At 42.5% G+C, this 26,563-nt stretch overlaps 1 protein-coding gene across 1 annotated transcript in view; it reads left to right on the forward strand.

Annotated features, from left to right (window-relative positions):
* Positions 1–9,488: 9,488 nt before the first annotated feature.
* LOC139390174 (ankyrin-1-like) overlaps positions 9,489–26,563 on the forward strand; it is a 183,758-nt gene continuing 166,683 nt past the window's right edge. Inside the window, exon 1 of the mRNA XM_071137408.1 lies at positions 9,489–9,666. Within this exon, the coding sequence (XP_070993509.1) occupies positions 9,541–9,666 (126 nt within the window). The 5' untranslated portion in view covers positions 9,489–9,540. The remainder of the gene's footprint in view (positions 9,667–26,563) is intronic.

A 26,563-nucleotide genomic window follows, 5' to 3' on the forward strand; every position in this document is an offset into this window, starting at 1 on the left:
TGAATTTACAGACATGAAGATACAACTTGAACCACAGATTAAGGCTACCTTTAAACCAAAATGCATGAAACACATGTCTAACTCAGCTGTTTGTTGGGGAATAATGCTGTTTCACAGTTTTAGTTGGTTGATGGATAGTCTTTGCAACTATTCTGAAGGGACAGCACAACAAGCCTCAATATCCAGGTCATAAGCATTGACTGTAATACCTGGGTCCTGTGGTTGTCTGGCAACATGCTGCTTTCTCGTGATCTTACTTCCTCTCCACCTGAAATGCAATAACAAAGAAAACTTCAATAACAATAAGCCTGGTCAGTCATTGACTTGGCTAACTAGGCTAATTAAACACTCATTTCAAATTTGCACATCAGCTAAATGATACCCAACCAATAGTCTATTTGCAGTAAAATTTCTAGGGGCATTTTCCTCGCCAACCTTTTCAGTCACCAATGAATCAATAAACAGGCAGTGCAATGAACATAAGTAGTTCTGTCACAAGAATTATGTTCTCAATGTTCATAAACCAATTCAATTAAACTACTCAGTCTGCTCATCAGGATTTGTAAGAAACTGATTGAAATGAAACAGACGGAGGCCCAGCTAAAATAGTCAATAATTTATTCACGAGAGCGCTGGTCTGTTGTACAAAACCAGTCATTTTATACTGGCGTCTTACGCACATACTTCCACCCCACAAACATTAGGTCCTACGCACACACATTCACACTAACATACGCACACACATTCACACTAACATTAGCACACAATGTCCAGCTACCCAGCCGACAAAGATTAGGGACCGTGAGAATCCCTCCCTGTCCTTTCCCAAATCTCTCAGTGGCCCTAGCCAAGGTTGGCACCGAATCTTGCTCAGACAGTCTGTGTTTAAGACACTTTAGAGACTACACATTTATTGATTATAATTGTATACATTCTAATCAATTCCATACAGTTATATGGTTTCAGGGTGGAATATTCCAATCATTCAATTAACAGATAAATCCCATTAACATTGACAAAAAGTGTTCAAAAGTCAGTAACAAGTCTTTAAACTATAGCTAACAAATCTAAGTTTTATTTTCTAGAAACCTAGCTAACATTAGCTACTCTGCAGTAATGATGGTGGGAGTTAGCTAGCAGTTTCAATTTAGCTAGATAACTAGCTAAGTAATGGTCTTTATTTCATCTTTAGCAACAGATGGTTAACTAGCAAATATATTTATTTTCCCTTCGCATCTAAAGCTGCATGATAAAGCTAGCCAGTTGATAATAAAGTTGATAATAAGCTAGGATGAATAGCGTCTGTCAATGCAATGGCTGGTCTTGAATTAGTATGAAATGTACCATCATATTTCACATGATAAGCAAACTACTGTCATGCATTTTCACTCAAAAGAAAGATGTACCCAGATGAAAGAGACGATTGCTTTCAATTATATTGTTTTGGTTTTATTTACCTCATCCTCACTTGCTCATGTGTGTAGCTACTTCCTGAGATTTGATGAATGGAACAATCCAGCCAACGGTTATGACTGTGGTTTTGGCAGAGGGAACTAATTGGTTGGCAGTAAAACTTCTTTCCCCCAGAGCTGCTCTCTCACGTTGTGTGAAGGTACGGGAGACAGGCGCAGGAATGCGTAATAGGGTTTTTTATTGACCCAAATTACAGTGTACCATGTAAAGGCATGGGGACGAAGACCAAACAAACACTTATACAAAACACAGGGTTGAAACCCAAACAAAAAGAGCGAGGAGTACCTAAAATAAATACACGGGGCGAGACCCGTAATCATGTATGCACCATCCAAGCGGCACGAAAGCCAAAACAGCACAGGTACCCACAAGCACAACAGACATGGGAACAATAATCGACAGCCCAATGGTGAAACAAAGGGCACATTTATACAAATGCAATCAGTGAGGAATTGGAACCAGGTGTGCGTAATGACACAGTTCAGTGCCTAGAAGCTGGTGACGTAGACCTCCGAAACTGGTGCACGGAATGAGCAACAGTACCGGAGGGATCCGTGACAACCTCAAATCCTAAACTTAGCCCTTTCCTGTTTAAGCAGGACAATGCCCCCATGCACAAAGCAAGGTCCATACAGAAATTATTTGTTGTGATCGGTGTGGAAGAACTTGACAGGCCTGCACAGAGCCCTGAATTGGAATGCCGACTGCCATCCAGGCCTAATCACCCAACATCAGTGCCCAACCTCACTAATGCTCTTGTGGCTGAATGGAAGCAAGTCCCTGCAGCAATGTTGCAACAGCAATGTTCCATATTAATGCTCATGATTTTGGAACGAGATGTTCAACGAGCAGGTGTCCACATACTTCTGGTCATATAGTGTTTATCATACTAAAGCAGTCGAACATAATATAAAATACTAAAGCAGTCCAATGTGCATATCATACTAAGCAGTCGACCGTAATATATCATAATAAAGCAGCTGAACGTAGCATATCATACTAAAGCAGTTCAACATAATATATCATACTAAAACAGTCAAACATAATATATCATACTAAAGCAGTCAAACGTAATATATCACACTAACCAATCAAGATGTAGAATACTATATGTCCTACAATTTGTATTATATTGTACAACTGCTATTACGTTGGTATGTCAATTTAATGTAACCTAACGCAAAGTAACATCATACTAAAAGGAGTGGCTTGGATTTTGTAAAATATAATACGTTTTTGTCTGAGACCAGGTTGCACATTAGAGCTCTTTACTAAAGCCAAGCTGGGGCTTTTTTTCATTCAGTACCACTGAGTTAGAGGTTTCAGTTGATTGAACATTTCTTAGCTTGTTTGTACACATTCCTTGGGTTTAGAACACATTTCTTTTTATTTAGTAAAACATTTTTTTTACAAATGCAAAAAATACATAAAGCTGTTGTTTTGACCAGCGAATGGACATGTGTTTATAGTAAGATAGTGGGCAATTTCCTCAGGCTTCGGGGGTTAAATTTACGTTCTATTACAGATACCTTAATCCATACTATATTATTTGAGCTAAACATAAAGATTTTTTTTTTCTTAAAGTATATATTTTTTGAAGTTCTAATGTTGCTTTCCCCACCACAACAACTAAAAATACTTAAATACATGTAATTTTGTCATTGCAACATTTAATTCATTCCTATGGAGGACTGCTTCTTCTGGGGGTGCCAATATGGCTGGCCAGTGGCTTCAAAGAATTTCGTTGGCCAATACATAGCATCAGCAATCCAAGGTTTATATATATCATTGGTAAACCCTTGTTGTGTTTCGAGGGAAGAGCAGTAGAATACCCCTGGCTTTAACAAGAGCCTGTACATCCCAACCCTTTATCTTTTGATATAGATTTCTCTCCGCCACTTAGCAGTAGTGGTGCCATAGTCATCAGAGGCACGAGACAGAATAGTGGTGGTTGCCAAGCTGCCCTAGGCTGTTGTCATTCCCAGTTGGTGTGACCCGGCGATACCCAACACTTACCCCATGGTTATCATAACACCCTCAGGCCTGCCCACACTGGCCACTGGTCAACACACACACACATACAACGTGTGCACCAGCGGACGGCTCATAATAACGGCAGGAATGGAGTCAATGGAATGGTATCAAACACCATTCCATTCACTCCATTCCAGCCATTGCACTCCATTCCATCCATTACACTCCATTCCAGCCATTATTATGAGCCATCCTCCCCTCAGCAAGGCAAGGATATTGCTGCCAGTAAGATTGCACCTAAATCAACCATTTATCGGATCATCAAGAACTTCAAGGAGAGTGGTTCAATTGGTGTGAAGAAGGCTTCAGGGCGCCCAAGAAAGTCCAGCAAGCGCCAGGACCGTCTCCCCAAGTTGATTCAGCTGCGGGATCGGGGCACCACCAGTACAGAGCTTGCTCAGGAATGGCAGCAGGCAGGTGTGAGTGCATCTGCATACACAGTGAGGCAAAGACATTTGGAGGATGGCCTGGTGTCAAGAAGGGCAGCAAAGAAGCCACGTCTCTCCAGGAAAAACATCATGGACAGACTGATATTCTCCAAAAAGTACAGGGATTGGACTGCTGAGGACTGGGGTAAAGTCATTTTCCGGGCATCCAGAAAAAAGCTTGGTTGGAGAAGATGAGCGCTATCATCAGTCCTGTGTCATGCCAACAGTAAAGCATCCTGAGACCATTCATGTGTGGGGTTTGTTCTCAGCCAAGGGAGTGGGCTCACTCATATTTTTGCTTAAGAACACAGCCATGAATAAAGAATGGTACTAACACATCCTCGAGAGCAACTTCTCCCAACCATCCAGGAACAGTTTGGTGACGAACAATGCCTTTTCCAGCATGATGGAGCACCTTGCCATAAGGCAAAAGTGATAACTAACTTCATGTAATTGTCAATAAAAGCCTTTGACACTTATGAAATGCTTGTAATTATACTTCAGTATTCCATAGTAACATCTGACAAAAATATCTAAAGACACTGAGGCAGCAAACTTCGTGAAAATGTATAATTGTGTCATTCTCAAATTTTTGGGGCCACGACTGTACACACACACACACACACACACACACACACACACACACACACACACACACACACACACACACACACACACACACACACACACACACACACACACACACACACACACACACTGCAGTATTAGTGACTGATCAGCCCTTCGGATTACATGTCAGAGTGCCAGGGCTGTGTGAGAGTGTGGATGTGATTCCCTGCCCTTGGTTTGTTATCCACCATATGGCATTCCCAATCAGTCCCCTCTCTTGATGCTGTGTCAGGACCAGGCTGCCCAGCACCGACAGGCTCACCAGAGGAGACACTCCAAAGCTCTGAGCCTGAGCTCTAGGGATTTATGCTCCGCCATGAAACAGACAAATGTCAGAGATGCTTTTGAAAAGGAACTAAATGTCGGAAGGGCTGTATGGGTATTAATCATCTAGTTTACTAATTTGGTAGACATGGAGAATATGAACAAAAAGAAGATGCTGGCGTTCTCGTATTTTAATATGTAAATCTATGACGCAGGTTTGTCATTGCTGACGCAAACAGAGGGATGCCTGACTCAGACGTTGCTGCAACTACTGTAATACTAACAGATCATCGTCCCGTGGTGTTGTGTTGGCTTAGATGTCATAATATTGTACTACCTTTACAGTGTTTGATTAGTAGTACTTTGTGTGTTTGTTTGCATATAGGAGGCGTTGTGTATGTATTTTGCTGTCTGGGTTGAGCGGTGGTCTTTACTGGAGCTGTGCTCTGGGTTTGCTCTGTGGTGCAGTGCAGTGCTGAACCTCCAGCTATATAACATACACCATCTGATAACACTTCCAGTATTCTCCACAGGGGGCGCCATTGGTCAGGGAGTAGCAGTCATACAGCAGGTTGAAACACTTCTGCCACTGCAACATTCCTTTTTTCTGCTGTTTCAATGACATTTTCAGTCACGTCGTCAGATTAAGATAACAGATCAATTGAAAAATCATATTTGCTTGATCAGAAGTTGGCCTACAGGTTTACAGTGATTGAAATGATTGTGGGCACTTGGGTGACTGGTTAGGCTAGGAGGTTGACTTGGTGAACAGGTGAACCACGGTTAGATGGTTAGATGGAATCAAGAAAGAACACTAAGAATGGGATCCTCTTCAGTCTCACTCATGGTGAGGTTTATTATATTCAGTGTGTGTGTGTGGTTGGTTGTTTGCACACACTCAAAGGAAATAAGATTATTAATTGTTTCTGGGTAAGATGGCATGGATCCAACAACAGGTGAGAAGGTGGAGTTCAATGCCAGCAATTACAGACATTTTTAAATCCCAGGGGCACTGGCAGCTCTTAAAGGGCCTGTATCCCATATTGGCCTTTGGAGCACAGGTTCTGCTGGGCCTTTCATACAGTGATAACACAAATGGAGGTAGTGTCTCATTAACCAGTCCCTCTTTTATTCTGTTGGGGCTGGTGTACTGTTCTCTGTCAGTGCTGACCCCTCTCTGTCCTGTACCCCCTGTCTCATCAATGCTTACATTCTCCACTAGATGGGGTCAGTTACTCTGCACTACTCATACGTTTAGTCCCTGACTGTAATGGGAGAGAGGGGTAACACAATGAACACCACCCTCTGCAATTGAAACCTGAACTTCCTTATGGGCAGACCTGAGGTGGTAGGCAACAACACCTCTGCCATGCTGACTTTCAACATGGGGGCCCACCAAAGGTGTGTGCTTAGTCCCCTCCAGTACTCACTGTTCACCCACAACTGTGTGGTCAAACATGACACCAACACCCTCATCAAGTTTGCTGACGACACGATGGCAGAAGGCCTGATCAACAACAATTATGAGAAAGCCTACATTGAGGAGGTTTGAGCCCTGGCAGAGTGGTGCCAAGTTAATGACCTCTCCCTTAACGTCAGCAAAACCAATGAGCTGATCGTGGACTATAGGAAGAATAGGGGGGAGCATGCTCCCATCCACATTGACAGGGCTGCAGCAGAGAGGGTCAAAAACTTCAAGTTCCTATGTGTACATACATATCACTGAGGACTTAACGTCCCATCACACCGGTACAGTCATAAAGAAGACGGAGCAGCGCCTCAGGCAGCTGAAGAGATTTGGCATGGCCCTTCCGATCATCTGGAACTTATACAGATGAACTATTGAGAGCATTCTGTCTGGCTGCATCACCACAAGGTACAGCAACTGCACTGCCCTCAGTCATAAGTCTCTACAGAGGGTGACGTGGATGGCCCAGTACATCACTGGGGCGAGCTCCCAGCCATCTACTACCAGGCAGTGTCTGAGGAATTTCTGGGGGTCAAAGACTTTCAACCATGGACTGTTCTGCCCGCCACCGTCTGGGAAGTGGTACCATAGCATCAGGTCTCAAACCAACAGGCTCCGGGACAACTCCTACCTCCAAGCAATAAGACCGCCGACGAACAGCTAATCTAGGGTTGACTTCCTACACCCATCTGCACTGACTCTACCTTCACTGACTATATACACACTCATAGATTCTACCCACACATACAGTGACACTCTCACCCCCCCCCCCCCCCAACACACACACATGCACACACACACAGTGAAGCTTATACACACACACAAACACTCACACACACAACAACACATACACTTACACAATCACCATATTTGCTGCTGTTACTATTTATTATATTTATCCTGTTGCTCAGTAACATAATTAAGCTCAAAAAATTATATTGTGTTATTTTGAAATACATTTTCTTAATATCATAATGTTTCTTAAGACCTGCCTAAACAAACAAATGTATTTATTTGTGTTGGTGCATACTAAATGGATTTATGTGACTGTTAAAATGTAGATGCCCCAAGGGCACTGCATTGGCAGTATCACGTTTCAGGGAAGATCCAGACGCAGACAGTGTCGAAGTAACAAAAGTTTATTACTAGAACAGGGGGCAGGCAAAACAATGGGTCAAGGGCAGGCAGAGGTCAGTAATCCAGATCAGAGTCCAAAAGGTACAGAACGGCAGGCAGGCTCAGAGCAGGCAGAATGGTCAAAACCGGGAAAACAGGAACTAGAAATAGACAGGAGCAAGGGGAAAACCGCTGTAGGTTTGACAGACAAAACAAACTGGCAACAGACCAACAGAGAACACAGGTATAAATACACTGGGGATAATGGGTAAGATGGGTGACACCTGGAGGGGGGTGGAGACAAGTACAAAGACAGGTTAAACAGATCACGGTGTGACAGGCAGCTAAAGTAGCACTGTAGACAGAAGGCAATAACACCAGACCTGTTCATCTATATGATTCTGCAGAATAGTGAGCTACTATCAGATGAGGGGATGCTTTTGCAGGAGAAAGAGAGGAGGGGAGGGAGAGAGAGAGAGAGTGAGAACAGGTAGAGGGTGAAGGAGAAATGTAGCAGCACAATGAGAGGGTTCAATGTTCGAAAGACCTTAAAACACATCCTTGATACAAGGCAACTGAATACAAATGTAATTTTCATGTGAGGGACTTAATTTCCTCCTCTCTAAGGAAGAAACTTGTATGCAAATTTGGTTCAGCATAATTCCTTATTCTGCAGTAATGGTAAGACATTTTGGTAGAGGGTGAGAAAGTTAGGGAGGGAGAATGAAGAAGAATGCAAGAGAAAGAAGAGAAAGAAGAGAATGGGAGAGAGAGAGAGAGAGAGAGAGAGAGAGAGAGAGAGAGAGAGAGAGAGAGAGGGAGTCAACGATGTCAGTGATGCTGGTGAGATGGAATCATGTGTTTGTGCCAATGACTGTCGCACTACCCTCCAGGGGTCCATACAACAGGGCAGTATGAGATAATGAAAGAAGCAAAAAAACTCTCTCTATTGAATTGAATTCTAACATCTTACCTCTCTCCCCTTCCTCTCGCCTTCTCTCCATTCCCTCCTGCAATAGTTAATTTGCTCTGAAATGATCAATGAATTAAGACAGAAAGATCTCCCTATCTGTGTGTGCATGTGCATGTGTGTGTGTGTACTGTATTTGTGTGCTGCATGTGATGAACAGAGCCAGGGACAGAGAGATGTTAAAGGATCTGTTTTGCCTGCATCAGCAGCATTGCAGGGGGAGGAGAGAGAGGGAGAAGAGAGAGGGGGAGGGGTGATTTGGAAAGTGAGAGCAGAGGGTTCGCTCAAAAAACGACCGTAGCAATACCAGTGAACAGGTGCAACCTCCGTCAGTTCCCCTCTCTGCATGCTACACAAACACACATACTGACTGACGCCTGCACATGTTTAGATATACACACACTTTGACCATGACACAGGAGTAGCTTCTCTCTATGCTGTCCATATGGTGCCCCTCTAGTGTACATGAGAGAGAGATGGAGAGAAGAGACAAAGAGAGAGTGACCAAGGGAAGGAGAGAAAGAGAGAGCGGGAGAGAAAGCTTGAGCTTGTAGCAGGCTTGCTGGTGTTATTACTGCAGCTCAGAGTGTGATATAGAATGGTCTGTTATTGCACACATAAGCACCACGCTCGCACACACACACACACACACACACACACACACACACACACACACACACACACACACACACACACACACACACACACACACACACACACACACACACACACACACACACACACACACACACATTGCGCCAGACAGCCTGTATGTGTACCAATGGAGGGAGGGGGAGCAATGAGATAGAGAGGGAGGGAGGGAGCAGCACAGTGAGCAAGTGAGAGAGAGGCAGTTTTTTTACGTGTGTTTTTTATGTTTTTGTGTGACTGCGCTGCACTGCTGAAGAGGAGGAGGCAGAGTGTGAACACGCTCTCTCAGACGCTGCAGGGCCATACGAAGGAACACACACCGGCACCATCAGCGTCAGGGTCTGCCCGCGGCAGGCAGGACCTCCAGCACTGCAGCCTCCCAGCTCCCCAGCCCCAACCCAGGACCTCCAGCACTGCAACCCCCAAGCCCCAGCCCCAACCCAGGACCTCGCCAGGCCTCTACCACCTTCATCTCCACAAGACAGTCGTCTCAACCAGGCTGAAATATGGCACAAGCCGCCAAACATCTCGTGAAGAACAAGGAATTAAAAATCCAGCTTGAGGCGGAGCGCCTGCAGAAGGAGGAGGAGAAGGCCAAGAAGAGGAACCGATCGCGGGATAAAAAGCGCAAGGTAAGGGGTCCACTCACAGGGGGTCGGAGGGGGTGGGAAGGGGGAGAGATGGAGAGGGGGGCAGGAGGGAGAGAGACACCCCCCTTCTTTCTCTCTCATGCTAAGCTCTGATCAGGGGTGCTGGGGCACACATGGACATATACTGATGCATTTCTACAGTGTGTGCACAGTGGCACTGGCAGACATGTACTGTGCATACAGACATGAGGAAACTGTAAACACACTGCATGCTCTCCTACTCCTCTTCCTGCTTTACTGACTGTCCTGTGGCAGAACTGTCCTATGGGTCTGTGTGGTACTCTACCTCTTTCTCTCTCTTCTTTTATCTCTCTGTCGCTCTCCATTTATCTCTCTGTCGCTCTGTCTTTCTTTCTTTCTCTTTTTCTTTTTCTTTTTTCTCTTTCTCTCTCTCTCTCTCTCTCTCTCTCTCTCTCTCTCTCTCTCTCTCTCTCTCTCTCTCTTTGTCTTCATACTGCAGCGTATTGTGTCAATGAGCAAGATTTCACTGCCGATCCACTCAGTGGTAACTTCAAAATTACAGGATTGAGAGAGGACATGTTTTTGTGTCCCTCTCTCTCCTCATCCTCTTCTTTCTACCTCTCCTTTAAGAACCTTTGTTCTGCTGACTAAGGAGTAATACATACCTGCGGGCTTTTCTCATACTGGAACCTTGTGCACAGCGCTGCCAGAGCTGGTGGCTGTTGTCGCACTAGTGGCACTCGCCTCAAACATTACATCTCTGCTTCATCAATTACTGGCTGCATCAGCGGTATATTTCATGATGACTGGGACAGCAGGAAATGCCGACTTAGCTCTTTTACATCACATTTCACTTAGTTTCATGAATGAAAATGAGCAGTTATCAAAGCCATTGATGAGCATCGTTTAGCATATTGATAAGACATAATATTTTGGTCTGTCTGTCTGTTCCAGTCTGTCTGTCTGTCAATATTTATATATAGTATATATCAGACTAGTGGGAGGAGCTATATGATTATGGGCTCATTGTGAAGACTGAAATGGAATTAATGGAATGGTATCAAACATATGAAAACCACGTTTGACTCTTTTCCATTGAATCCATTTCAGCCATTACAATGAGCCCGTCCTCCTGTAGCTCCTCCCACCAGCCTCCTCTGGTATATATATTGGGTGGCCAACTACAGCATGGAATCTGTGTTGTGGACACACAGCACATCTCCTCTGTAGCCATGTATGGACAGCCGTCTCCAGTGAGATGAGGGTGTAATGGGCCTGGGTAGTAGATGATAAGTTACAACGACAGTTGTTCCATGATCTCTAGCAGGCAGTGGAGGTGGAGTTATGCTGCTATGCCGTTCAGACCCTGTAACAAGGGATTGTACAGCTGCACATGGGACTGCATTACAAAGTTTGAAAAGTTAGACAATGGTGCTGCAGTTGCTTAGCCTGGCTACCAAAACTCCTTGCTCCGATCAAACGCCACGCCTACAGATGTTTAGTTACTTCTCCGCAGCGAACATAGAGCATTGGAGAATTCAGTTTGAGTCGTCAAGCAAGCGGTTGCTGCCTGATGATGTGCTTTTGGACTGTGGAAAGAAGCTCTAGACTGCCACCTTCTGGTAAAATAAAATATTGTCTTAATTTCAACTATTTTGTTGGTCTCTAGTCAAAGATAAAGTAATGATTTCGGTCTGTCCATCTGTGTGTGCTTGTGTTCAGGCGTGTCCCACTTCATCTCAGCTCCACAGTCAGTGCATCTCTGTGGGGTAACAACATTGTGACAACAGACACAAACAACCAGTGCATCTCCATTCCACCCAGTGACCCACTGAATAAAAAAATGCATAAAAATACAGCAGGATATCTAATCAAATAAATATATTTATTACCAGAGCTGCTGGTATTTCTTATTTTGCATTAATGACATAGTCATTAACATATCAATCAAATAAATCAGAAATCATGTAATTAAGGTTTAACCAGGAGCACCTGCTACTTCGGTGTTGTTTGTATGTGTGTGTGTGTGTGTGTGTGTGTGTGTGTGTGTGTGTGTGTGTGTGTGTGTGTGTGTGTATGTTCAAGTCCTAATTTCATCGCAGGTCTTTGACAGGACACTCCCTCATCAATGTGAGCAGTCGGAATGAAAGCTTTACTTTTGTTTTGTAGTTGTTTTTCAGTGAAGGGGGGATTTGCAGGGGGTGGAGTAGGAAATGTCACAGCGATTTTATTAAGGGACACCTGATTAGAAATGAAGAAAGAGAAACAGGTGGAGAGAGGCTGGCTGGCCCATCTTAAGGAATAGATTGGGCTAGAGTGAGAACACGGAGCGTCAGGCGGTATTTTGTGTGTGTGTTATTAATAGTGTTATGAAGGCTCGGATAACACAAGGCAAAAAAATACTCTCTCTTACTGGTCACAGAAAATGTGTGTTGAGGGCTTGCTTGAAGCTTTACTGCATATTCTTGTAGCAGCTGTAAAATTCTTGAAATTACAGTACTCATGAAATATTTCTAATGTATTCCACATGGATCAATAAGTAGACTTTATCAGTTTTTTAACCACAGTTTTGTACCACAGACAGTAGTTGTCATTTCTATTTATCAAAATATCGGACCTATGAAAATATTTGTTAATCAAAGACATATCAGTTTGGCAGTGGACCATGGAAGTTCTGACCATGTTGTAGAGAAAGGGGAGTAGGTGTTAGAGGGTTAATGACCACCTGATGGGAATGGATGGAGGTGGTTGGTACAAGAGAAAATGGAATATTTTTTGATATGGGGAGAAGGAAGCTCAGAAAGAAAAACACCCTTTGACATCCTCTGGACGCCTCTGGCCACGCCCAACTGTGCTTTGAGATAGTAAGTCTCTTCCTCCTTACCCAGACCCAGACTCTCACCCCCTGTCCCCCCTCTACTGTCCCCGGTCCTTTAATCACTCTCACACCCCCTGCTCTGTAGCCAGGTAGTAGGACCTCAGAGTGGGCCACAGCTGCACTAACACAGTCTCTTCAACACCGCCAAGGGAGCCGTGCCCTTTACCTTTTCCACTGTAAAGCACTTGAGTGTTAATATGGAGAAACTGCTGTGTGTGATGCAGTTGTTCAGAACCAGTGTGATGCCTTTGTTTGTTAAAGGAACTACCTGTCTGCTTTCAGCCAGAACATGCCTCTCTGCCTTGTTGACAGTAAAGTGTTAGAAAGTCTCTGAGGCCAACAACACAACCAGTCTGCTACCATCTCAGATAAGACATCTTATGGTAAAATAGCTAAAGCCAAGTGATGCACTACCACTAGGTGTCAGTAGTACGCCACTATCTATATCAATATCAGCTCTGCTTTTATCCCTGTGTCATGTACTAGGACCACTTCTAGAATCAGAGCTCAAATATGTCACTAGATTATCCTCTCTGTTGTCATTCCCAGCTGGTGTGACCCGGCCGATGCCCATCACTGACCCCATGGTTATCATAACCCCCTAAGGCCTGCCCACGCCGGCCACCGGTCAGCACACACTTTATTTTATTTTATTTTTATTTCACCTTTATTTAACTAGGTAGGCTAGTTGAGAACAAGTTCTCATTTACAACTGCGACCTGGTCAAGATAAAGCAAAGCAGTGAGACCAAAACAACAACACAGAGTTACACATAAAGAAACGTACAGTCAATAACACAATAGAACACACAGACACACGCACAAACACACAAACACACACACACACACACACACACACACTGCAGTTTTAGTGACTGATCGGCCCTTCAAAGTCTCAGGGCCATGTGATAGTGTGTGTCCCTGCCCTTGGTTTGTTATCCACCATATGGCATTCCCAAGTTTCACATCCGATTTGTCACATGCACAAGTACAGTGAAATGCTTAACTTGGAAGCCCTACCCAACAGTGCATAATTTAATATCAAAATAGTATAAAAACAAACAAAAACAAGAAACACGAGAAATAAGAAAAAAGAGAGGAAGCTATATACAGGGTCAGTGCCAGTACCAAATGTACCATGTGCAAAGATACTGGAGTATTTGTGGTAGATTTATACATGTAGGCAGGGATTAGGAGAAAGTGAATGGTAGCAGCATGAATAATAATAATAATAATAGTAGGGCAGCAGCAGAAGTGGACGGGAGGGGTGTGCGTGGTGGTGAGTGTGTCAGTGTGAGTGTGTAAGAGGGTGAGTGTGCCAGAGGGACAGTATAGACATAATTGGTGGATATATATGTAAACAGGGCTGAAAAGAGACTGGTAGCAGGAATATATAAATACTTATAGTAATATACTAATGGTAATGTATACATGTAAACAGGAGTAATAGTGACCAATAGCAGGATTAATAGATAGATACTAATGGTAATGGCAGTCAATAATCAATGGACAGCAGCTTAGTGGTAGTAATAAATCTAATCAGTAATCATTTTAGCAGCAACGTAAATTGTGAGGGGCAACAGTACTTGTTAGCCATTTAAACATTTTATGTCCAGGATATAGAAGCTGTTTAGGAATATTTTGGTCTGAGCATTGATGCACCGGTACCGTCTACCGGATGCGAGAATGGAGAACAGTCCATGTCTCGGGAGGCTGGTGTCATTGGCAATTTTTGGGCCTTTCTCAGACACCGCCTGGCATGTACGTCCTGGATGGCTGGGAGCTCTCCCCCAGTGATGCGCTGGGCCGTCCGCATCACAATCTGTAGGGCCTTCCGGTCAACGGCGGTGCAGTTTCCATACCAGGATGCCCTCGATGGTGCAGGATCTGAGGGGTCATGCCAAATCGTTTCAGGCTCCTGAGGATGGTGTGAGAAGACCATGTTAAGTCCCCGGTAATGTGGACACCCAGGATCTTGAAGCTCTTGACCCTCTCTCCTGTGGCACTGTCGATTTGGATGGGGGTGTGCACTCCCCCTGTTTCCTGTACTCCATGATCAACTCATTGGTCTTGCTGACATTGAGGGAGAGGTTTTTGTAATGGCACCACACTTCCAGGTCCCTGTATGCTGTTTCATCGCCGTTGGTGATCAGGCCTACCACCGTCTTGTCTTCAGGAAACTTCATGATATATTAGAGTCGTGCGTGTCCACACATTCGTGGATGAACAGGGAGTACAGCCCTGGGGGGGGGGCATTGTGATGAGGGTCAGCTTGGTGGAGGTGTTGTGTTCTACTCTTACCAGCTGAGGTCGGCCCGTCAAGAAGTCCAGGATCCAGTTGCAAAGAGAGGTGTTCGGTCCCAGGGTCTCGAGCTTGGTGACGAGTCCCTTCGTTCTTGATTATGGTTGTCAGGACCAGGCTGCCCAAGGCTCTGAGCCTGAGAACTAGGGCTTTATGCTTCGCCATGAAACAGACAAATGTCACAGATGCTTTTAAAAAAGGAACTGAATGTCTAGTTTACTAATTTTCAAGAAATTGAACAAAAAAAGTCGCTGGCTGTTCTCGTATTTTGATCTATAAATCTATGACGCAGGTTTGTCACTGTTGATGCAAACGGAGGGGTGCCAGAGTCAGACGTTGCTGCAGATAATACTAATAGACCACTGTCCTGCCGTGTTGGCTCAGATGTTATAATATTGTACTACCTTTACAGTGTTTGATTAGTAGTACTTTGTGTGTTTGTTTGCATATAGGAGGCGTTGTGTATTTATTTTGCTGTCTGGGTTGAGCGGTGGTCTTTACTGGAGCTGTGCTCTGGGTTTGCTCTGTGGTGCAGTGCAGTGCTGAACCTCCAGCTATATAACATACACCATCTGATAACACTTCCAGTATTGTCCACAGGGGGCGCCATTGGTCAGGGAGTAGCAGTCAAACAGCAGGTTGAAACACCTCTGCCACTGCAACATTCCTTGTCTCTGCTCTCTCAATGACGCTTTCACGCACGTCGTCAGATTAAGATAACCAATTCATTGAAAAGTCACATCTGCTTGATCAGAAGTAGGCATACAGGTTTAAAGTGATAACATAAATGGAGGTAGTGCATCATAAACCAGTCACTCATTTATTCCTGTCTGTCCGGTACGCCGTGTCTCATCAATGCTTACACTCGTCACTAGCTGTGGCCAGTAACTCTGCACAACTCATACAGTTAGTACCTGACTGTAATGGGAGATAAGGGAAATGCAGTGAACAACTATATTTCTCTCATTATAAGTAACTGCAGGATTGTACAAGTCAAAAGTTTGGACACATCTACTCATTCAAGAGTTTTTCTTTATTTTTTAAAACTATTTTCTACGTTGTAGAATAATAGTGAAGACATGAAAATTATGAAATAACACATATGGAATCATGTAGTATCCCAAAAAGTGTTAAACAAATCTAAATATATTTTAGATTCTTCAAAGTTCACCCTTTGTCTTGATGACAGCTTTGCACACTCTTGGCATTCTCTCAACCTGCTTCACCTGGAATGCTTTTCAAACAGTCTTGAAGGAGTTACCACATATGCTGAGTACTTGTTGGCTGCTTTTCCTTCACTCTGCGCTTTAACTCATCCCAAACCATCTCAATTGGGTTGAGGTTGGGTGATTGTGAAGGCCAGGTCATCTGATGCAGCACTCCATCACTCTCCTTCTTGGTCAAATAGCCCTTACACAGCCTGGAGGTGTGTTGGGTCATTGTCCTGTTGAAAAACAAATGATAGTCCCACTAAGAGAAAACCAGATGGGATGGCGTACCACTGCAGAATGAGTAGGTGTGTCCAAACTTTGGCTGGTACTGTATACAGTATATATACACGGTATACATAATATATATAATATAATATATACATATATATATATATATATATATATATATATATATATATATATATACATATATATATATATATATATATATATATACATATATATATATATATATATATATACGCATATATATATATATATATATATATATTATATACATACATATATATATATATATATATACACATACATACATACATACATACATACATACATACATACATATATGCATACATATATGTATGCATACATACATACATATACTGCCGTTCAAAAGTTTGGGGTCACTTAGAAATGTCCTTTAAAAAAAAGTAGAATATCAAATTGATCAGAAATACAGTGTAGACATTGTTCATGTTGTAAATTACAATTGTAGCTGGAAAAGGCAGATTTTTTTATGGAACATCTACATAATGTGTACAGAGGCCCATTATCAGCATCACTCCTGTGTTCCAATATGCACGTTGTGTTAGCTAATCCAAGTTTATCATTTTAAAAGGCTAATTGATCATTAGAAAACCCTTTTGCAATTATGTTAGCACAGCTGAAAACTGTGGTTCTGATTAAAAAAGAAATACAACTGTCCTTCTTAGACAACAGTAGTTGAGTATCTGGAGCATCAACGTTTGTGGATTCGATTACAGGCTCAAAATGGCCAGGAACAAATAACTTTCTTCTGAAACTCGTCAGTCTATTCTTGTTCTGAGAAATTAAGGCTATTCCATGTGATAAATTGCCCTGAAACTGAAGCACTCGTACAACACTGTGTACTACTCCCTTTACAGAACATCGCAAACTGGCTCTAACCAGAATAGAAAGAGGAGTGGGAGGCCCCAGTGCACAACTGAGCAAGTACATTAGTGTCTAGTTTGAGAAACAGACGCCTCACAAGTCCTGAAACGCTAGTGCCTGGATTTACAATGTAAAGTTTGGTACGGATAGTCCTCCTACATCTTTTTCACTTTGTCATTTTGTTAATTTTATCCGGGATTGGTTACCTTGCCATAAACATTTAAAAACTGCACTATGGATTTTATCCCAATAGCCAGAAGGGGGAGACAAAATTAATCTGTGGCAATATAGAGATTAGATATATAGAATATAGAATATAGATATTCTGCTGGTTAAAGCAACTGGTATATTAGTCCATCTAGTGAGGTCGGATTGAATTGATCTCAGTATTCTGTTAAGTTTCTGCCAATTGTTTTATATAAGAAAGGAAATATATCCATTCCCAAATATTTCAAATGGGAAACAATTAGGATTCCATAAGGAGAGATGGAATCCTCCATCGGGTAGATTTGATTAGATGTACAGTGCCTTGCGAAAGTATTCGGCCCCCTTGAACTTTGCGACCTTTTGCCACATTTCAGGCTTCAAACATAAAGATATAAAACTGTATTTTTTTTGTGAAGAATCAACAACAAGTGGGACACAATCATGAAGTGGAACGACATTTATTGGATATTTCAAACTTTTTTAACAAATCAAAAACTGAAAAATTGGGCGTGCAAAATTATTCAGCCCCCTTAAGTTAATACTTTGTAGCGCCACCTTTTGCTGCGATTACAGCTGTAAGTCGCTTGGGGTATGTCTCTATCAGTTTTGCACATCGAGAGAATGAAATTTTTTCCCATTCCTCCTTGCAAAACAGCTCGAGCTCAGTGAGGTTGGATGGAGAGCATTTGTGAACAGCAGTTTTCAGTTCTTTCCACAGATTCTCGATTGGATTCAGGTCTGGACTTTGACTTGGCCATTCTAACACCTGGATATGTTTATTTTTGAACCATTCCATTGTAGATTTTGCTTTATGTTTTGGATCATTGACTTGTTGGAAGACAAATCTACGTCCCAGTCTCAGGTCTTTTGCAGACTCCATCAGGTTTTCTTCCAGAATGGTCCTGTATTTGGCTCCATCCATCTTCCCATCAATTTTAACCATCTTCCCTGTCCCTGCTGAAGAAAAGCAGGCCCAAACCATGATGCTGCCACCACCATGTTTGACAGTGGGGATGGTGTGTTCAGCTGTGTTGCTTTTACGCCAAACATAACGTTTTGCATTGTTGCCAAAAAGTTCAATTTTGGTTTCATCTGACCAGAGCACCTTCTTCCACATGTTTGGTGTGTCTCCCAGGTGGCTTGTGGCAAACTTTAAACAACACTTTTTATGGATATCTTTAAGAAATGGCTTTCTTCTTGCCACTCTTCCATAAAGGCCAGATTTGTGCAATATACAACTGATTGTTGTCCTATGGACAGAGTCTCCCACCTCAGCTGTAGATCTCTGCAGTTCATCCAGAGTGATCATGGGCCTCTTGGCTGCATCTCTGATCAGTCTTCTCCTTGTATGAGCTGAAAGTTTAGAGGGACGGCCAGGTCTTGGTAGATTTGCAGTGGTCTGATACTCCTTCCATTTCAATATTATCGCTTGCACAGTGCTCCTTGGGATGTTTAAAGCTTGGGAAATCTTTTTGTATCCAAATCCGGCTTTAAACTTCTTCACAACAGTATCTCGGACCTGCCTGGTGTGTTCCTTGTTCTTCATGATGCTCTCTGCGCTTTTAACGGACCTCTGAGACTATCACAGTGCAGGTGCATTTATACAGAGACTTGATTACACACAGGTGGATTGTATTTATCATCATTAGTCATTTAGGTCAACATTGGATCATTCAGAGATCCTTACTGAACTTCTGGAGAGAGTTTGCTGCACTGAAAGTAAAGGGGCTGAATAATTTTGCACGCCCAATTTTTCAGTTTTTGATTTGTTAAGAAAGTTTGAAATATCCAATAAATGTCGTTCCACTTCATGATTGTGTCCCACTTGTTGTTGATTCTTCACAAAAAAATACAGTTTTATATCTTTATGTTTGAAGCCTGAAATTTGGCAAAAGGTTGCAAAGTTCAAGGGGGCCGAATACTTTCGCAAGGCACTGTATTTTATATATTGAGATGAAGCTGAATTTGGGAGAGATTGAGATACATTGTCAAGATAAAGATATCGTCAGCATGTAATGAAATGACGTGATCCGTATAATTGAGAAATACTGGTGTAATTTCTTTCGATTGTTGAATTTCCTGGGCCAGGGGCTGGGGCTGGCTCCATAGACAAAATAAATTGTAGAAGTGAGATGGGATCACCTTGCCTGCTACCTCTAGTTATTCTGAATGGAACAGAGCAGGCATTGCCTGTTATTACTATGGCTGAGGGATTGGCATTTAGTATTTTAATCATATTAATGAAATTGGAGCCAAGTCCCATTTGTTCCAAAACCGACCAAAGATATGACCATTCTAGTCTATCAAAAGCGTATAAAAGCAATATAATTTTTGTATATAGTTTAATATATGTGTTTATTAAAGATAGGAGGCGACAGTGAGAACACTGGGTGGCGTCCTTACCTTTTAAATAAAAGTGAAATTAGTGCTGTATTTACATCCCTTACAAATGAACCTTGGTGAATGGCTGTGCTAATCATTTCAAGTAACAGTGGGCCTAATTGGTTCCTAATTTTAAATACCATCCCAACCGGGTGATTTGTCTTTATTCATGTTGTCCAATACCCTTTTGAATTAATGTAGAGGGATTTGGGCTCCCTCTCCAGTTTCCTCAGCTGAGAGAAGAGGAGTTTTTATATATTTTAAAAATAACTTAATCTGTATATGTTTCTATAATTCTTTATAGAAACAGGATAATCCTTGGTTGTTTAATTTGGGTTCTGATTGTAATTCACCTGAGTCAGATTCAATTGTTGCAATATCCGCTAACTGATCATTACTGTGAAGCTTGTTAGCCAGAAGACGACTGGGTCGATTACCATGGAAGTACTGGTTGAGTCTAACTCGATGGATGGCAAATTCTGCTCTCTGTCTTATCAATAGATTTAGTTATGTCTTGACTTTGGAGAGAGTAGTCACTCCTTGGTCTTAAAAAAGTGTTTGTTGAGAATGCTCTAACGCTGTCATGCCCGCTCTGGTGCTCGAGGGCGCCAGGCTGCCCTTCATTACGCACACCTGTCATCATCATTACGCGCATCAGCGTTCATTGAACTCACCTGGACTCCTTCACCTTTTTGATTGCCCAATCTATATCTGTCTGTTCCTCCCTTGGTTCCCCGTGTCAGCGTTATTGTTGTTTTGTTTTCCCCTGTCCAGACGCTGTCTGTATTCTGTTCCTGTCCTTTGGTGCTTCTCGTTTCCAGCGTCTGTCCTTACAAATGCAGCATTTCCAAAACTCGGTCCTGGGGACCCCAAGGTTTTGTTTTTTGCCCTAGCACTACACAGCTGATTCAAATAATGAACTCATCATAAAGGTTTGATTATTTGAATCAGCTGTGTAGTACTAGGGCAAAAACTAAAACATGCACCCCTTGGGGTCCCCAGGACAGAGTTTGGGAAATGCTGCTCTAACATCATTTAGGGTTATGAGTTTGCCAGGCATCAATGATATTGTAATCAGTGAGTATATGTTGGAGAGCCTTGGTTGCCTGTGGATTATAGTTGGTCTTATTAGATTTGTCCCACATGTCCTGAATGGCATTCATGTCTGTCCCAATAACCAGTTGGAATTCAGTTAATTCTAACAATATGCTCTTCAGAGAATCAAAAAACAAAGTATAATATGAATTTGGAGCATACACATTAATGATGGCAAGTTTTTTTCTCCATTATTGATACATTTAAGGAAAGTGATGCTGCCTTCTTGGTCTTAACCTTTACCAAGGATGGTGATTTATTATGAGTTTCTTATGTATCATTATGATTACACCCTTAGTTTTGTTTGGGGCTGATGAAAAAGCAGCCAGTTGGAATGGCAGGATTATGATACTTTGAGCCACTGGACATAACCGAAACAAAAGTCTATTTTCAATGCAATTCAGAGAGTCAGTATTTTATGGACAATGGTACAGTATCCAGTAAAATACAGTAGGGCTAGAGGATAACATGCACCATGTACTGTGTACTGTATTGTAGGCTGATGGACCTCTGCCAGAACAACCATTACACTCTAGAGACACTTTCTGTAGAAATGTGAGGTGGACTCTACATGAGCAGCATAACAAAACCCACTTCATAGTGATCTGTAGGCTATCTCTGTAGGAGATAAAAGACAGTTAAATGTACTGCTATGTGAAGAGGTGTTTTTTGTGTTGTCTGTCATTGGGCAGGTTTATTCTGACTTAATAAAGTGTTTCCTCCAGAAATACTCTCCAGACCCCAATGGTCATGTGATCATCTTTGCTGAAGAGCATGACTAACTTAGATCAGTTTATGAGAATATTCCCCCAAGGCACGTTCTATCTCTCTCTCTATCGCTCTTCACCTGTAGGGTGAATATGAATTGGTGTAAAAAATGGCACTTAATTTCCATCCCCATCAGTAAAGTGTGGACTCACACTCTCTATCAACGCACTAAGGTCATTGTGAGGTAGGTTGTCGTGGTGGATGTTGCAGTGAATGTTGCAGTGAGGAGGCAGATAATGATGGTACATTTTCCTGCCAAAAGGGAGAATTAAAAATAGGTGTCAAAAGTACTTTCAATATTTACAAAATAATAAACCGCAGGTGGAACATAATAAACTGGACAGAGATCATTAAGTCAGAGAACTGGCCCAACTGCTGCCTCAAAAACGCCTAATAGCAATTAGCATAAGCAGCACCAGGGGCACATTCAGCAGGACGCACATTTTTGGAACGTTCAGATAGAAACATGTCATGTAGAATAAGGAGTCATGTTGGCTCTATTCATGGCATTTCTATCTGCAATGCACAACAATGTTTGGCAACTGAACTTGGCCCAGTATAGACCAACATTCCCCTGTATGGGCACAGGAAATAAACGGTTTAAACACATTTACCCACAATGTATTTCACCATGGAACATTCCATTATATCACAGATTATCCATTATATTGACCAGATACTCCATTGGCTTCTCTAACGATGAAAATAATTGTCTTCAAAAACGGAAGGCTGTCAGGAATAGGCAAGATCAGGTGCAACCATTCTAGCCATTGAGAGGGCAGATGTGCGTGACAACAGGCACAACTCTGATATCAAGTGTTTTCATCAAAGTTGCCAGGATGTCACATGTCCTGCTCATATCAGTACACTTGTAACAACCTAAGCATTGTGAAACTTCTATTCTATCAAAAAAGACACATAGCAAATAAGCCATGGCCTGGGGGATAGGTTTATGGCAGTCATAAATACCTCTTCCCCCCTTTTTCCTCTCTCTACCCTACTGATGTTACATTTGCAAAACCCTTGGTTAACATAGAGATTCTGGGAACATCAGTCTAATCCGAAGAATTGAACATATGGGGTGGTACTTAATAATGAATATGATGTCAGTTCGGTTGTCATCTGAGACATTCTCATCAATGATAAGATGACAAAGTTATCGGATTCACATGGAATTGTTGTTCAATTTAAATGTTTGAAAATTATACATTTTTATTTTCATAAGATAGGGCTGCTCAATCAGTGGCCCGCCCTGTGAAGGGACATGGGCTATAAAACTTTTCAAACACGCCCTCCTCTCCCTTCCTATATAAGCCCTTGACGACAACATAACTTCCTGTTTCGATGAAGTGAGGACGACGGTCCTATGTCAGAATGGTTCAGATAATAACTACAGAACGAAGCCAACATCAGCGTGAGCTTTGGTTGAGAATGGTATGAACTTTGAACTCTTATTCACTACAGAAGTGATACCTCCTAGCCGTTGAGTTAGCAACAGCTGCTGCAAACGAGGGTTAGGAAGGAACAGACAGAGGATCCCGTCTATCACACAACGACGTTACTACAACTTATCCAATTGACCACCAGAGACATTCTTCAAAGGACAGAGGACTCGGTTTGGCAACACGGTCTTCCATCTACCACCAACCTACTGAAACGCAGCTCAGAGTAAATATTTATTGCATTATCCTTTTCCAAATTGGTGGTAATTTAGAATGCATAAGATACTGTATTTACGATAGCACAGCTTTGCCCTTTGTTCCTCAGTCTTCCCGCTCTTTCACTCAAACCCAGCCCTTTTCTTTTGTGTAACCAGCTGGCATATCTGTCAGCTGGCATATCTGGGCATATCTGTTCTGCCCGCTAGGGACTTTTTCCTTTATGAAGTCATTTGTAATCAAGTTAGGATTAATTGTGTGTATGTGTAATTCTGTATGTTTAGTTAGGTATTTAGTAAATAAATAATTAAACCCAATTTTGTATTGCTAATTCAACTTCATGCAGATAAAATAATTTACAACCTTCAGATCAGACTGAAATAAGATGACGATTGATATTGACTGCTATTGATGTAAAATAAGACTAGGTCATATTGACAGCTCTATAAATATTATTTTGTGGTGCCCGACTCTAGTTAATTACATTTACATGATTAGCTCAATCAGGTGAAATTAATTACAGAGAAATTATTTTATAGAATAGTATGTCATATCAATTAATCCAGCATAGCCAAAGACACGACAAGGTTCTGTTAACCAAATTCGACTCTCTCTCATTGACCTCCAAACCATATCATTGACCTCCAGACCTCCATACCACCCCTCGCTTGGTGATTGAAAAAAAAAGAAAAACTCCATCTGCTGGAGAAGACAGATTTTGGGCCCAGTTATCCCTCTCACTTCACCTCTTCCTCTCTATATGCATTTCAATGTTCACCAATTATCCCCCTCTCTCCCTGACAATCAAGGTTGGAATGACCCACAGTTTAAACATTGCGCTCTCAAACACACTCTCGTTTGCCTGTAAAACTCTGGTCAGGAAACATTATAGGACAATAACAGGTATGCAATCACATTTCAATTAAGCATACAGGTTTGATTATTAAACATAATCACTTTGTAGTAACTTTTAAATAACACATGCACATAGATGCATGAGTAATATATTAGTGGTTAACTCACATACATTTATTTGTCCTTCCTCATGATTGACAATTAAAATAACGCAAAAAACCTATATAGCTTGACCAGCTTCATCCATAACACCCCTATGTACTCAAACCCTATGTACTCAAACCATTTGTACTCAAACCCTTTGTACTCAAACCCTTTGTACTCAAACCATATGTACTCAAACCATATGTACTCAAACCCTTTGTATTCAAACCATATGTACTCAAACCCTTTGTATTCAAACCCTTTGTACTCAAGCCCTTTGTACTCAAACCCTTTGGGTGCACCAAAGCTGTATTATTTCAGAATCGTGTTAACTTGTGACTGAGTGACAATATGTGTCATGATATGGACAACCACCCTACTGGGCTTGACTGGCTGTGATGTTGGTTGTGTTCTCTATTTCTCTCTTTGGGGCAGGACTGTCTGTGTATGTGTGAGGGCCTGTCACCTTAGGGCTTGTGTTTTAAGAGGGGCAGTGGAGCGGGTAATGTGCTGGCTGTGCTGGCCTTCACGGTGAAGGAGGGTAGCAAGGTGTTTCTTTCTCCCCACAGGGCCATACAACCTGTCCCTCTCTGCTGCAGCCCCAGCCTCAGCCCTGTCCCCCTCAGCCCCAGCCTCAGCCCTGTCCCCCTCAGCCCCAGCCTCAGCCCCAGACTCAGCCCTGTCCCCCTCAGCCCCAGCCTCAGCCCTGTCCCCCTCAGGCCCGGCCTCAGCCCTGTATCTCTCAGCCCCGGACTCAGCCCTGTCCCCCTCAGCTCCGGCCTCAGCCCTGTCCCCCTCAGCCCCGGCCTCAGCCCTGTCCACCTCACATGTTTATAGGGGATGTTAACCCTGCCAGAGGACCACTTAATGTACTCCTAAGTCCCAGCTTCAGTCCTGTCCCCTCAGCCCCAGACTCAGCCAAAGACTCAACCTCAGGTAGGACCATCTAACCACAGGTACAAACCACAGAGACAATGCTCGGTTTAATGGTGGTAGCTCAACTTTGATTATATTGAAAAATAATATGACGTTGTGTTATGTATGTGTCAGGATGTAACGTGTTGGTAAGGCCTTTCAGATGGTCATTGGTCAGGGTACATTGATGTGGTCCTCTAGCAGGATTAACATCCCCTCAGAGAAAACACAGCACACAACTTACACATTCCTGCTTTACTGGGCCTAGGAAAATACCTCATCACGGGAGTAATATAACACTATTTTGGAGTCTGTAGTATTTTGCCTCCATGTTTTCCGAACCTGTAATCGCTTGTGTGACAGCCAGTGTGTGTGTCTGCCTGGTAGTGTGTGAATGAGAGTGATGTGTATACACTAGTAGCACTGCAGACAGAAGGCAATAACACCTGGCCTGTTCATCTGTATGCTGCTGCAGAATAGTGAGCTGCTATCAGATGAGGGGATGTCTTTGCAGGAGAAAGAGAGGAGGGAGGTACACTGTTAGAAAAAGGGGTTCCAAAAGGGTTCTTCGCCTGTCCCTGGAGGCTATCCCTATTTGGTTCCAGGTAGAACCCTTGTTGGTTATAGGTAGAACCCTGTTGGCCATGATTACAGACACCTGTGTCTTTTGACACTATATAAACAAGTCATCCCGCAGTGTTTGTGATTATACCCTGATGAAGACAGCTTGGCTGTCGAAACGTTGGTATTACATTTTTGCATCTGAGCTCCTAGAGTGTGCGGCTCTCTTTAATTTTCAAGAATCCTGTTGGGTTCCATATACTGTAGAACTCTCTGTGGAAAGGGTTGTACATGGGACCCAAAAGGGGTTTTCAAAGGGTTCTTCTATGGGGACAGCCAATGAACCATTTTAGGTTCTAGATAGAACCTTTTTTTCTAAGAGAGAGAGGGAGAGAAAGATAACAGGTAGAGCATTAAGGAGGAATGTAGTAGCACAATGAGAAGGTTCAATGTTTGAAAGACCTTAATTATATCCTTGACACAATTTGGATCCCTCCAAATAAATACATGATCTCACTCCAATACATTTTATAGAAAGATAGCAAAAATAGATAAGATCTAGCTGCCATGGAAAGGGAAACACCTGTCTATTTGTGGAGAAATCACCCTGATTAACTATTTAGTCATATCCCAGTTTACCTATTTGCTTATGGTCTTGCCTACACCTAGTGATCATTTGATTTGGAATGGCAAGCCAGACAAAATGAAACGGGCCTATTTATAGAATTAATATGAATTCAGAGGGCAGAAATGATTGAATATTAAAGCATTAGACCTCTCGCTAAAGCCTT

Source organism: Oncorhynchus clarkii, chromosome 30 (assembly GCF_045791955.1).
Source record: "Oncorhynchus clarkii lewisi isolate Uvic-CL-2024 chromosome 30, UVic_Ocla_1.0, whole genome shotgun sequence".
NCBI lineage: Eukaryota > Metazoa > Chordata > Actinopteri > Salmoniformes > Salmonidae > Oncorhynchus > Oncorhynchus clarkii.